This window comes from Suricata suricatta, chromosome 1 (assembly GCF_006229205.1).
Source record: "Suricata suricatta isolate VVHF042 chromosome 1, meerkat_22Aug2017_6uvM2_HiC, whole genome shotgun sequence".
NCBI classification, from domain to species: Eukaryota; Metazoa; Chordata; class Mammalia; order Carnivora; family Herpestidae; genus Suricata; species Suricata suricatta.
This window is the reverse complement of record NC_043700.1, coordinates 135,659,017-135,672,774: the sequence shown is the minus strand read 5'-3', so window position 1 is coordinate 135,672,774 and position 13,758 is coordinate 135,659,017. Positions and strand designations below refer to the sequence as shown.

The window sequence follows — 13,758 nt, the reverse complement described above, 5'->3', positions numbered from 1 at the left end:
AATTAAAACTTCCCCCAATCCCACACATACATCTAAACCCAGTACCTTGCCCTGCAGGCCCATGCTCAGAGATAACCATGTTTGCTTAATCATTTAGTCATATTTTTCTCTTTCTGGATGCATAGATGTACAATGCAATTAACTCAAAATATGTTTCTATTTTAGAAGACCAAAGTCAAGAAGATATCGACAATCCTAGTAAGAAATACTTCATTTCCTTAGTTGATAATTGTCTGATCTGCAATATAGAAAAAGTGACAAATTTATTTTTCCTCAGTAACAGGAACAAAGTTTTAAGAGTTTAAGGAATCATAATAACAGAATATATCATATCCAAATGCTTATTAGTGTGTACATGGTAGGAGCAACTTGACTATATTTCTTAAGCAGTCATTTTCAACTGTGTATTCTGTTTGGAGTGGTGGTTCTCAACCTGGTGTACCCTCTTCTTCCTTTTAATAACAAGTATTTATAAAGCCTTTATACTATCCTGAAGTACCATTTGTAGATAGAAGACCCTCCTGCACCCATAAAAATATCAGTATAATGTTTTAGTTATAATTTATAACAAAATTATATACATTTCAATATGTTATGTGCCTGCATTATTCTAAGAGACGTAATGGATAGATGATTGTGTTGACTTACACAAATTGAATTTAAGACTGAAAGCTACTCTATGCAAGCATAAGAAAACGAAAGACGAAATAGAAACTAGATGGACATTAATGTATATTAAAACTATCCCAAAATATTTTGTTTCTACATAAAATTGATTCTGGGTTTAAGCATTATTATAGGTTATTAACTTATATGTGTGTTTGGCAGTGCATTTGAAATTTGTGTGGAAATGGGTTAATTTTTCATTGTGGAAACACTGTCCAGAGCATTGCAAGATATGTAGCCTTCTACTTCTACTCCACTGTTGTGATTATCAAAAAATACTCTGACAAATTTACAAACTGCCTCTTAGAGGGGGTGGTACTTCTGCCTTGAGAACCACTGCTCTGTAGTAACAAACTAATGTACGCGTGCACCTGCCCGTCCATTTCCCCATCTGTGTACATACAGATGCCTGGCAGGTAAATTGGTAATATGAGTTAAAGACTTATAAAATGTATTGTCTGTTTCTCTCTGCCTTATGTGTGAAATCTTGAGTGGTGATCCCATTTAGATACTTCCTAGTCTTCCTTTGTACAGTCTAAACCAAAATAGAGCCATAATTTAGTTAAGGGATAACTGAATTACCATGTGAAACAGCATCCTTTACTTGGATGGACTGCACTGTTCCTCTTCACTAGTTCACATGAAAGGGAAACTCTTTTCTACAGTGTGTATCAGGTATGGAGGGGAAAAGTTAAATTAATCCTTTTTATCAGCGTACAGGGCCCAGTGTTTAAAAATTCAGCTATATTTAATTGTATGTTAGTAGCTGTTGGCATATACATATTAAATATAGCCTTGCTTGAAATCTACACAGAATTAAACTTTACTTGCATGTACATACAGAAAATGAAAACAGAAAATTGCTATGAAATTGTAGAGAACTTGAACAACAGTATCTTGTATGCATAAATACCAAAAAGGCTATGGAATCCTAGATGAAACCTAGATCAGCACACCCTGATGATATATATGAAAATGTAGCCTGAAATCTGTAGTGAACTATGTTTATTTCAACCTTGTTTCTGGTTAGAAGTATTTTAGGTAAGTTTGTAACTCAACTTGAAAGTGTGTATATTAAGGATACATGGTTTAGGTGGATAAAACTGAGTATCAGGAATGACATGCGTCAATGACTGTGTCTTCTCATTAACAGCTCCAGGTCCAGGTGTGATTCCAGTTCCAGGTCCCAAAACCCATCCCTCTGCATCCTCTGGCAAAATGCTCCTTCCATCATTGGCGACGTTCATCATTTTAATCAGTGCTTCTGCTATAAATCTCTTTGTTGCTCTGTAGTCTAATACATTCTTTATCACTTAAAATCTCCTCAAGGGATCCCACAGGAATCTGTTAAAAGGAGTGATATATTTTTCACTTTTGGTCAAAGTCATGTGATAACATGAGGACTGCATATTTGTTACTTACTTTGCAAATTCAGAGTTGGTCCAGATGTCATAGAATTCATTTTTCATTTATTTCTATATTTATGATTGCAAAAAATGCCTGTATACTTCTGGTTGAATTCAATAAAATAACTTAAGATTGTTGGCTACAGTTTCAGAATTGCCAGATATTAAAATATCCAATACTGTTAGTGATTAACATGAATTTAATTCCTGAATTAGAATTTTAAAGAATCTTTACTCATCTTTGAATAATCAAACTCATCTTTGAATGATCAAACTTTAAATTGAAATACTATCATCTCTCAATCTCTTCATCTTCCCTTAATATATGAACAGTTTTATGTAGGTAACCACAGTAGTTTACCAAGTGTTTCATATAATCCCTAAGTCAAATCTCATATTAACCTAGAAAAGTAGACAGTGGTGAATGAATATATATGCTAAATAAGCAGGGAAAATGAGGTTATACAGTGGGTATCCTTTTCCCTAAGATATTGTGGTGTTTGAGTAGTGACTGATTTAGGCCTGGACTTTTAAATTACTGGCACTTGTTTACATTTTGCAATGTTTCAAAAAGGATGTAAGTCCACTTTGAAAGATAAGAGAAAAAACTACTTAAAATGTAAACAAGGTGTTGGGGGTTCATTTTGCTTTTTTTTTTTTAAGTCTGCACACTTCCCCTTGTTTGGCTTATTTATATATTTTTTTTAATTAAAAAAATTTTAATGTTTATTAATTTTTGAGAGCAAGAGAGAACACAAGCAGGGGAGGGGCAGAGAGAGAGAGGTAGACACAGAATCTGAAGCAGGCTCCAGGCTCTGAGCTGTCAGCACAGAGCCCAACACAGAGCTCAAACCCATGGACTGTGAGATCATGACATGAGCTGAAGTGGGATGCCTAACTGACTGAGCCACCCAGGTGCCCCTATTTTTAAAATTTTTAGTTGATGTATAGTTGACACAGAATATTAGTTTTAGGTGTACAACAGTGATTTAAGAAGTACATACATTTGAAATGCTTACCATAGTAAGTGTAGTTACCAGCTATCACTACACAAAAGTTAATTACAGTATTATGGACTATATTCCCTATGCTTTCTTTTTCTTTTTTTCTTTTAATAGTTTATTGTCAAATTGGTTTCCATATAACACCCAGTGCTCTTCCCCACAAGTGCCCTCCTCCATCACCACCACCTATTTTCTCCTTCCCCCTTCAACCCTGGGTTCGTTTTCAGTATTTAATAGTTTCTCAGGTTTTGTGTCCCTCTCTCCCCCCAACTCTCTTTCCCTCTTCCCCTCCCCCTGGTCCTCTGTTAGGTTTCTCCTGTTTTCCTGTTAGACCTATGAGTGCAAACATATGGTATCTATCCTTCTCCGCCTGACTTATTTCGCTTAGCATGACACTCTCAAGGTCCATCCACTTTCCTACAAATGGCCATATTTCCTGGAAATTTGTACCTCTTCCCCTTCATCCATTTTGTCCATCTCCCTCCCCCCACCTCTCTGGCAACCACCAGGTCTCTGTATTTATGAGTTTGTTTCTGTGTTTTGTTTGTTCATTTGTTCTGTTTCTTAGCACATATAAATGAAGTTACATGGTATTTGTCTTTCCCTGTCTGACATAATTAGCCTCATACCCTTTGGTCCATCCATGTCATCACAGACAGCAAGGTTTCATTATTTTTATGGCTGACCGTTGTATATATAAATACTACAACTTCTTTATCCATTCATCTATCAGTGGACACTTGAGTTGCTTCCATATCTTTGCTATTGTAAATAATGTTACAATGAACTTGGGGTGCATGTAACTTTTTAAATTAGAGTTTTGGCTTTCTGTGGCTAAATTCCCCAGAATGGAATTACTAGATTATATAATATTTCTATTTTTAATTTTTTGAGGAATCTTCATACTGTTTTCCATATTGGCTATACCAATTTACATTCCCACCAGCAGTGCACAAGTGTTCCCTTTTCTCTACATCCCCGCCAACACTTGTTATTTCTTATCTCCTTGATAGTAGGCATTCTGACTGTTGTGAGATGATACTTCATTATGGTTTTGTTTGCATTTCCCTGATGATTAGTGATGTTGAGTATTTCTCTTCATGTGTATGTTGGCCATCTGTATGTCTTCTTTGGAAAAATGCCTATTTAGATCCTCTGCACATTTTTAAACTGTTGGTTTTCTTGACATTTAGTTGTATGAATTCATTATATTTTTTGGATATTATCCCTTTATTGGGTATGTCATTTGCAGATATAGTGTCCCATTCCATAGGTTGTCTCTTTGTTTTGTTGATGGTCCTTTGCTGTGCAAAAAAGACTTTTTCCTTATGTGGTCCCATTTGTTGATTTTTGCTTTTGTTTCCCATGCCTGAGGGGACACATCCAGGAAAATATTCCTGGGGCTGATGTCCAAAATAACCTCTATATTTTCTCTTAGGAGTTTTATGGTTTCATGTCTCACATCTAAGTCTTTAATTCATTTTTAGTTTATTTTTGTGTGTGGTATAAAAAAGTGGTTCAATTTTATTCTTTTGCATGTAGTTTTCTAGTTTTTCCAGTACTGTATAGTAAAGAAACTGTCTTTTCCTTGTGTGTATTCTTGCCTTCTTTATCATAGATTAATCCACCACATAGATTAAACCATGTGGGTTTATTTCTGGGCTTTCTTTTCTGTTCAGTTGATCTATGTGTCTTTTTCTGTGCCAGTATCATACCGTTTTGATTACAGTAGATTTGTAGCCTGATACCTCCAGCTTTGTTCTTCTTTCTCAAGATTTCTTTGGCTACATCCCCGCCAACACTTGTTATTTCTTATCTCCTTGATACTAGGCATTTGGTGTCCTTTGTGGTTCCATACAAATTTTATAATTATTTTTTCTAGTTCTGTGAAAACTGCTCTTGGCATTTTAATAAGGATTGTACTGAATCTCTAGATTGCTTTGGCTGGTATGGAAATTTAACACTATTCTTCCAGTTCATTAGCACAGAAGATCTTGTTCCATTTATTTGTGTCATTTTCAGTTTCTTCATGTCATCATCAATGTCTTAATATTTTTCAGAGTACAGGTATTTTACCTCCTTGGTTAAATTTATTCCTAGGTATTTTATTCTTTTTGATGTAATAGTACATGAGATTATTTTCTTAATTTCTTTCTCTGATAGTTTATTAATGTATATAAACACAGTAGATTATGCTTATTAATTTTGTTTTCTGCAACTTTACTGAATCATTTATTAGTTCTGATAAGTTTTTGGTGGAGTATTAGGGTTTTCTTTATATCGTGTCATGTCACCAACAAGTAGTGACAGTTTCATTTTTTCTTTACCAATTTGAATGCCTTTTAATTTCCTTTTCTTATGATTGCTGTAGCTTAGATTTCCAGTACTATGTTGAATAAATGTGAGTTTATTAGTTTATTAGAACTAGTTAATTCTTAATTAATAACTAACTAGTAGATTAATTTATTAGAACAACAAAATAAATTGTCTTGTTCCTGATCTTAGAAGAAAAGCTTTCATCTTTTCACTGTTGAATATGCTAGCTGTAGGCTTATCATACATGGTCTATTGTTATGTTGAGGTACATTGCCTTACTACCCACTCTGTTGAGATATTTTATCATAAATGGATGTTGATTCTATCACATGCTTTTTCTGCATCTATTGAAATGATCATATGATTTTTATCCTTCATTTTCTCAATATGATGTATTATGTTGATTTATTTGTAGATATTGAACTGTCCTTGCATCCCTGTAATAAATTCCACTTGATCATGGTGAATGATCCTTTTTTTTTTTTTTAACATACTGCTGAATTCAATAGACAAGTATTTTGTTGAGAATTCTTATATCTGTGTTCATCTGGGGTATTTGTCTGTATTTTTTTATTTTTTCATAGTATCTCTGCCTGTGTTTGATATCAGGGTAATGCTGGTCTCCAGGAATGAATTTGGAATCATCCTTTAATATTTTTTTGGAATAGCTTTAGAAGGATAGGTATTAACTCTTCTTTAATGTTTTATAGAAATCACCTGTGAAGCCATCTGGTCCTAGACTTTTGATGTTAGTCGTTTTTTGATTACTGGTTGAATTTCAGTACCAGTAACTAGTCTGTTCACATTTTCTGTTTATTCCTGATTCAGTCTTAGAAGATTGTGTGTTTCTGGAAACTTAGGTCTTCTAGGCTGTCAAGTTTGTTGATATTACGCTTTTACATAGTAGTCTTGATCTTTTGTATTTCTGTGGGGTCACTTGTAACTTCTTTTTAATTTCTGGTTATTTGGTTCCTCTTACTTTTTAATTTATTTTATTTTTTTTAATTTGTTTTTATGTTTTTTATTTATTTTCGAGAGACAGAGTGAGCAGGGGAGGGTCAGAGAGAGTGGGAGATATAGAATCTGAAGCAGGCCCCAGGCTCTGAGCTATCTGTCACCACAGAGCCTGATGCAGGGCTTGAACCCACGAACCATGAGATCCTGACCTGAGCTGAAGCTGGATGCTTAACCGACTGAGCTACCCAGGTGCCCCCCTCTTTTTTTTCTTGAGTTTGGTTAAAGGTTTATCAGTATTGTTTATCTTTTCAAAAAACCAGTTCAGGGGTGCCTGGGTGGTTCACTCAGTTTATAATCCTACTCTTGATTTTGGCTGAAGTCATGATCTCACAGTTCATGGGTTCAAGCCGCACATCAGGCTCTGCGCTGACAGCACAGAGACTGCTTGAGATTCTCTCTCTCTCTCTCTCTCTCTCTCTCTCTCTCTCTCTCTCCCCCTCTCCCTCTCCCTCCCTCGGCCCCTCCTCCACATGCTGTCTTTCTCTCAAAATAAATAAATTAATTTAAAAACTCAGCTTAGTTTGATTAATGGTTTGTATCTTGGTTTTTAGTCTGTATGTCATTTATTTCTACTCCAATCTTTATTATTTCCTTCCTTTTACTAACTTTGGGCTTTGTTCTTTTTCTAGTTCCTTTAGGTGGAAGGTTACATTATGTGAGATTTTTCTTGTTTCTTATAGGTTTAGCGCTGTAGACATCTTAGAACTGCTTTTGCCGCATCCCAAAGATTTTGAACCATTGTGTTGCTATTTTCATTTGTCTCAAGCTAATTTTTCATTTCCTCTTTGATTTATTTCTTGACCAATTCATTGTTTATTGAGTAGCATGTTGTTCAATCTTCTTGTTATGTTTGATCAAGTTTTTCCTTGTAACAGAGTTCTGGCTTCATGCTGCTATGGTTGGAAAAGACACTTGATATGATTTCAGTTCCTTAAATTTATTGAGATTTGTTTCTCAGCCCAATATGTGATGTATCCTGGGAAATGTTGCCTGTGCACTTGAGAAGAATGTATTCTGTTGTTGGATGGAATGTTCTGTACGTATCTGTTAAGTCCGTCTGCTCTAATATATCATTCAAAATCAATGTTTCCTTATTGATTTTTGGTCTGGAGGATTTGTTGATATAAATGTGGTGTTAAAATCTCCTGTTACTGTATTATTTTTGTATTAGGAACAGTTTCTCCCTTTAAGGTCTATTAATATTTGCTTAGGTACTCCTATATTGGGTGTATATTTACAATTGTTACATCCTCTTGTTGGAAAGATCCCCTTTTCATTATTTAATGCCTTTGTTCTTTCTGATAGTTTTCATTTATTTACCTACTTACTTAATCATTTGTGTGTATATACATATATGCATTACAATATTATTCAGCCATAGAAAAGAATGACATTTACTTTAATCATTTTAATATTTTTCATCAGGGTAAGTATAGTTTTTCATCCCTGTCCACTACTTCCCTCAACTCCCGTCCATCTCTCCTCTAGTAACCATCAGTTTGTTCTCTATAGTGAAGAGTTTGTTCCTTGGTGTCTCTCTCTCTCTCTTTTTATTTTCCTTTGTTTATTTGCTTGGTTTCTTAAATTCCACATATGAGTGAGATCATACGGTATATGTCTTTCTCTGAATGACTTATTTCGCCTAGCTGCATCCATGTTGTTGCAAATGGCAAGATGTCATTCTTTTCTATGGCTGAATAATATTGTAATGCATATATGTATATACACACAAATAGACACATGTACACACACTGAATCATCATTATCTAGTGACCTATCAATGGGCAATTAGCTGCTTCCCTAGTTTGGCTATTGTAAATAATGCTGCAGTAAACATAGGGGTGCATCTATCCCTTTGAATTAGTGGTTTTGTATTCTTTGGATAAATACCCAGTAGTGTGATCCCTCGATCATAGAATAGTTGTTCTATTTTTAATTTTTTGAGGAAATCGATACTGTTTTCAACAACAGTTGCACCAATTTGCATTCAGACCAACAATATGAGAGTTCCTTTTTCTCCACCTCCTCACCGACACTTATGGTTTCTTGTGTTTTCTCTTTTAGCCATTCTGACAGATGTGAGGTAATATCTCATTGTGGTTTTGATTTACATTTCCCTAATGATGAGTGATATTGAGCATCTTTTCATGTGTCTGTTGGCCATCTGGATGTCTTCTTTGAAGAAAAGTCTATTCATGTCTTCTGCCCTTTTTGTTAATTGGATTATTTGGTTTTTGGGTATTGAGTTGGATCCATTGTTTATATTTTAGAAACTTTATTGGATATGACATTTTGCAAATATCTTCTCCCATTTAGTAGTTTGCCTTTTGGTTTTGTTGATTGTTTCCTTCACTTTGAAGAAGGTTTTTATTTTGATGAAGTTCCAGTAGTTCATGTTTCCTTTTACTTTTACTTAAGGAGACATATCTAGAAAAATACTGCTGCAGCTGATATCAGAAATTACTTCCTGTGCTGTCTTCAAGGACTTTTGTTTCAGGTCTCACATTTAAGTCTTTAATTCACTTTGCATTTATTTTTGTGTATAGTGAAAGAAAGTGGTTCATTTACTTTCTTTTGCATGTTGCTGTCCCAGCACCATTTGTTAAAAAGACAGTCTCTTTCCCATATTCGTTTCTCCTTCATTGAAGATTAATTGACCATATAATTGTGGGTTTATTTCTGGATTTTTGGTTCTTTTCCACTCTTCCTTGTATCTCTTTTTATGCCATACTGTTTGAATTACTGCCACTTTGTAATCAAACTTGAAATCTGGAAGTATGATACTTCTGGTTTTGCTTTTCAAGACTACTTTTGCTATTCAGGGTCTTTTGTGTTTCATACAAATTTTAGGATTGTTTGCTCTAGCTCTGAAAAATGCTGGTGGTATTTTGATAGGGATTGCATTAAGTCTGTAGATTGCTTTGGGTAGTATAGATATTCTAACAATATTTTCTTGTCCAATCCATGAGCATGGAGTGTCTTTCCATTTCTTTGTATCATCTTGAATTTCTTCCAGTGGTTTTTAATAGTTTTCAGAGGACAGATCTCTTACCTCTTAAGTTTATTCCTGTTTTATCATTTTTGGGTGCAGTTGTAAATGGGATTTTTTTTAGAAGTTTCACTTTCTGATGTCTCATTTTTAAAAGTATATAGGATGGCAGAAAATTTCTGTACCTTGATTTTGTATCCTGTGACTTTACTGAATTAGTTTATCAGTTCTAGTAGTTTTCTGGTGGAGTCTTTAGGATTTTCTATATATACTGTCATGTCATCTGCAAGTAGTAAAAGTTTTACCTATTCCTTGCCAATTTGAAGTCTTTTATTTCTTTTTATTGTCCAATTGCTGTGGCTAGGACTTCAACTATTATATTGACTAAAAGTGGGAAAAGTGGACATCCTTGTCTTGTCGCCTGACCTTGGGAGAAAAGCTCTTCGTTTTTCACCATCGGATATGATATTGGCTGTGGGTTTTTCATAGAAAGTCTTTATTATGTTGAGGCATATTCATTTAAGGTCAGTTTTGTTGAGGGTTTTTGTCATGAATGGATGTTGTACTTTGTCAAATGCTTTTTTCTGCTTCTTTTGAAATGATCATTTAGTTTTCATCCTTTCTCTTCTTAATGTGGCATACCATGTTAATTGTCCTGCACATATTGAACCACCTTTGCTTCTCAGGGATAAATCCAGCTTGATCCTGGTACATCATCTTCTAATGTATCATTGGACTCAGTTTCCTAATATTTTGTTGATGATTTCTACATCTGTATTTATGAGAGTTATTGTCTTCTAGTTCTCTTTTTCTGTAGTGTCTTTATCTCGTTTTGGTATCAAGGTGATACTGGCTTCATAGAATGAATTTGGAAATTTTGCTTCCTCTTGTATTTTTTGAAATAGGATGAGGAGGGCCGCCTGGGTGGCTCAGTTAAGCATCCAGCTTTGGCTCAGGTCATGATCTCATGGTTGGTGGGCTCAAGCCCCACGTCGGGCTCTGTGCTGACATCTAGCTCAGAGCCTAGACCTTTTTCAGATTCTGTGTCGCCTTCCCTCTCTGACCCTCCTCTGCTCACACTGTGTCTCTCAAAAAAAATAAGTAAAAAACATTTAAAAATTTAAAAAAATAAAAAAATAGGTTGAGGAGAATGGATATTAACTCTTCTTTCAGAGTTTGGTAGAATTTACCTGTGAAACATCTGGTCCTGGACTTTTGTTTGTTGGGGGTTTTGATTACTGATTCAATTTCATTGCTGGTATTTGGTTTGTTCAAATTTTCTGTTTCTTCTTGATTTGGTTTTAGTAGATTATATGTTTCTGGGAATTCATTCATTTCTTCTAAGTTTTCCAATCTCTTGGCGTATAGGTTTTTAAAAATATCCTGTTACAGTTGTTTGTATTTCTATGGTGTTGGTTTTTTGTTCTCCTTTTTCATTAGAGATTTTGTTGATTTGAATCTTCTCTTTTTTATGAGTTTTGGTAAGAGGCTTATCAATTTTGTTGTCTTTTCAAGAATAAGCTATGTTCATTGATCCACTGTATATTGTTTTGGTTTTTAGTTTCTTTTTTTAGTTTATTGTCAGATTGGTTTCCATATAACACCCAGTGTTATACCCAGACAAACAGGGAACAAAAAAGGTACACACAAATCAAACAAGCAAACTGAAAGGGGGGGAAAGACAAAAGGGCAATTTAAAAGCATAAAACCAGAGATCCCCACAAATAAAGAGCAGGTGAAGGCAGTGCTGATGGAAGAGCATATACAAAGAAAGAAATGAAATGACAGGGGTGGGGAGAAAGAGAAGTTGAACTTTGACCAGGAAGATAGACTAAAAGGCCTAATTCAGATAGAGAAAAAGGAGAATATGGCAGGAGGCGAGGAGAGAAAAGAAAAAAAAAAAACGAAGATAATGTTACCTCGAGAAACTAGTCTGGTTATTTCAGAGAGAGGGGAAGGTAACGATGGAGGTGTAGAATATGTATCAAGGGAATAGATTAGGCATGACTGTTGAAGCAAACCTATAACCAGAATACCCAGTCCTAGGGAGGGTGAAGAGAAAAGAATGAGATAAGGGAGAATATATCTGAGTAAGAATTTATCTAGCGTTAACCACGGCAATGCATCAATGCTGGTATTGGGTGAGGGGCTGTTTCTGCAGCATCTGTCCAACTCCAGTAACAAAGCAGCTGTGTAATGCAGGTGTGTGTGGTTTGGTGTAGTTGGGTCTGGCCTCCACTGTGGGTCCCGAAGGCTGCTCCCTGAGTCCCCGCCTTGGTGGCTGTGGGGAGAAAAATGGCAGCCGCCCCCCCCCCCCCAAGTCCCTCTTCAAACCAAGAGTTGCAAATCACTCTTTTGGGTTTGATCTCACTGTGCTGGGGACACAGCCAAGGTGGGCAGTGTTCTGTGTCCCGCCCCCAGCTTCCTTTCCAGTTCTTACTCCCTGTGCAGTAATGATACAGCCCAAATGTAGTCCTGCAAGCCTAGGCCGGGGCTCTTCCTAGCCCTGGGTCGTGTAGGGGGGCAGATTCTCCTGATGCCAGTCGAGTCCTTCGCATATAGTCTATACTGTACCAGGGGGAATTTCTGGGACTGGGGCACCCAGCCCAAGGAAGCCTCCGCAGCTAGAGATAGTATCTCTCTCCGAAAGCCCTGTGGCTAGAGATGGGATGATAGGATCCCTCTCTGTCCCAGGCCAAGGCTTGTCTCTTCTCCAGGGACAGTTCTAAGAGCAGTTTCAGCCGCTCATTTCCCTTTGTCTATCCGCAGAGGGGGCTCTCTCCAATCAGTGCTTCTGAGTCCGGCTCATTTTTATCTTCCCCAGTTCACAGTCATGCACCTATGAGGCTGTCTTCTTAGTGGACTTTGTCTCTTTTCCTCCCAGACTCTTGTGGTTCAGTGTCTTTGGCTTCAGCCCTTCTTTGTTTGATAGATGCAAGTGGGAAGTATAGAACTCCCTACTTCTGTGCCATCTTGCCCCCACCTCATTTTTAAATCTTCTTTTTTAGTTTCTATATCATTTCTGCTCTGATATTTCTCTTTCTTTTCCTCCTTCTCCTCCATTTTTAGAAAGAGCAAGGGAAGCAGGCAGAGGGAGAAAGAATCTTAGGCTCCATATCCAGCAGAGAGCTCCATGCAGGGCTCAGTCCCACAACCCTGGAATGACAGGACAAATCAAGAGGATGCTTAACCTACTGAGCCACCCAGGTGTCCCTGCTCTAATCTTAGTTATTTCTTTCCTTTTGCTGGATTTTGGTTTTGCTTACTTGTTTCCTAACTCCTTTAGGTGTAAAGTTAGGTGTTTATTTGAAATTTTCCCTGTTTCTTAAGTAGGCCTGGATTGCTTTAAACTTCCCTCTTAGAACCACTTTTGCTGCATCCCAAAGATTTGGGGCTGTTATATTTTCATATTCATTTTTTTTTTCATGTAACTTTTAATTTCTTCTTTGAATTCTTGGTGGACCCATTCATTGTTAAATAGCATGTTATTTACCTTAGTGTATTTGTAATCTTTCCACATCTTTCTTTGTGGTTGATTTCTAGTTTCATGGTGGTGTGATCAGAAAGGATGTATGGAATGGCTTTGATTCCTTTGAAATTGTTGTAACTTCTTTTGTGTTATCATGTGCACTTGCAAAGGTTATGTATTTTGCTCTACAGGAAAAAAGGTTCTGAATAGGTACATTTAAATTCATCTGGTCCAGAGTGTCCTTCCTTTTTTTTTTTTTTTTTTTTTGGCGGTCAAATTCAATAAGAAAAAATGAGATTATGAGAATTTCACACATTAACTGTATATTCTCACTTTTCAGAATTAAGGAATGAGGTGAATACAAAAGAGAAATAGTGCATAAATGCTCTGATCATGAAGAGTCAATTTCTTTTTCTTTTAGTTTATTGTCAAGTTGGTTTCATGTAACACCCAGTGCTCATCCCAACAAAAGCCCTCCTCCATGCCCATCACCCTCCTTCCCCTTTCCCCCTCCCCCATCAGCCCTCAGTAAGTTCTCAGTATTAGAGAGTCTATCATGGTTTACTTCCTTCTCCCTCCCCCATGGTTTACTTCTTCCCCTCTTCCCTCTTCCCTCTCCCTCTCTTCCTTCCCTCTTCCTAGTTTCTCCCCAACTATTTTTCCCCCTTGCCCTCCCCCATGGTCCTCTGCTAAGTTTCTCCTATTCCACTTAGGAGTGAAAACATACAGTATCTGTCCTCTGCCTTATTTCACTTAGCATGACACCCTGGAGATCCATCCACATTGCTACAAATGGCCAGATTTCATTCTTCCTCATTGCCATGTAATACTCCATTGTGTGTGTGTGTGTGTGTGTGTGTGTGTGTGTGTGTGTGTGTGTGTATATATATA

General features: G+C 36.5%; 1 protein-coding gene across 4 annotated transcripts in view; it reads left to right on the top strand.

Annotated features, from left to right (window-relative positions):
• ART3 (ADP-ribosyltransferase 3) overlaps nt 1-2,218 on the top strand; it is a 147,085-nt gene extending 144,867 nt beyond the window's left edge. For all 4 annotated transcript variants that reach the window (XM_029944700.1, XM_029944707.1, XM_029944712.1 and 1 more), the window contains 2 exons: nt 166-198; nt 1,820-2,218. In XM_029944700.1, the coding sequence (XP_029800560.1) occupies nt 166-198; nt 1,820-1,959 (173 nt within the window). In that variant the 3' untranslated portion in view covers nt 1,960-2,218. The remainder of the gene's footprint in view (nt 1-165; nt 199-1,819) is intronic.
• Nucleotides 2,219-13,758: the final 11,540 nt, after the last annotated feature.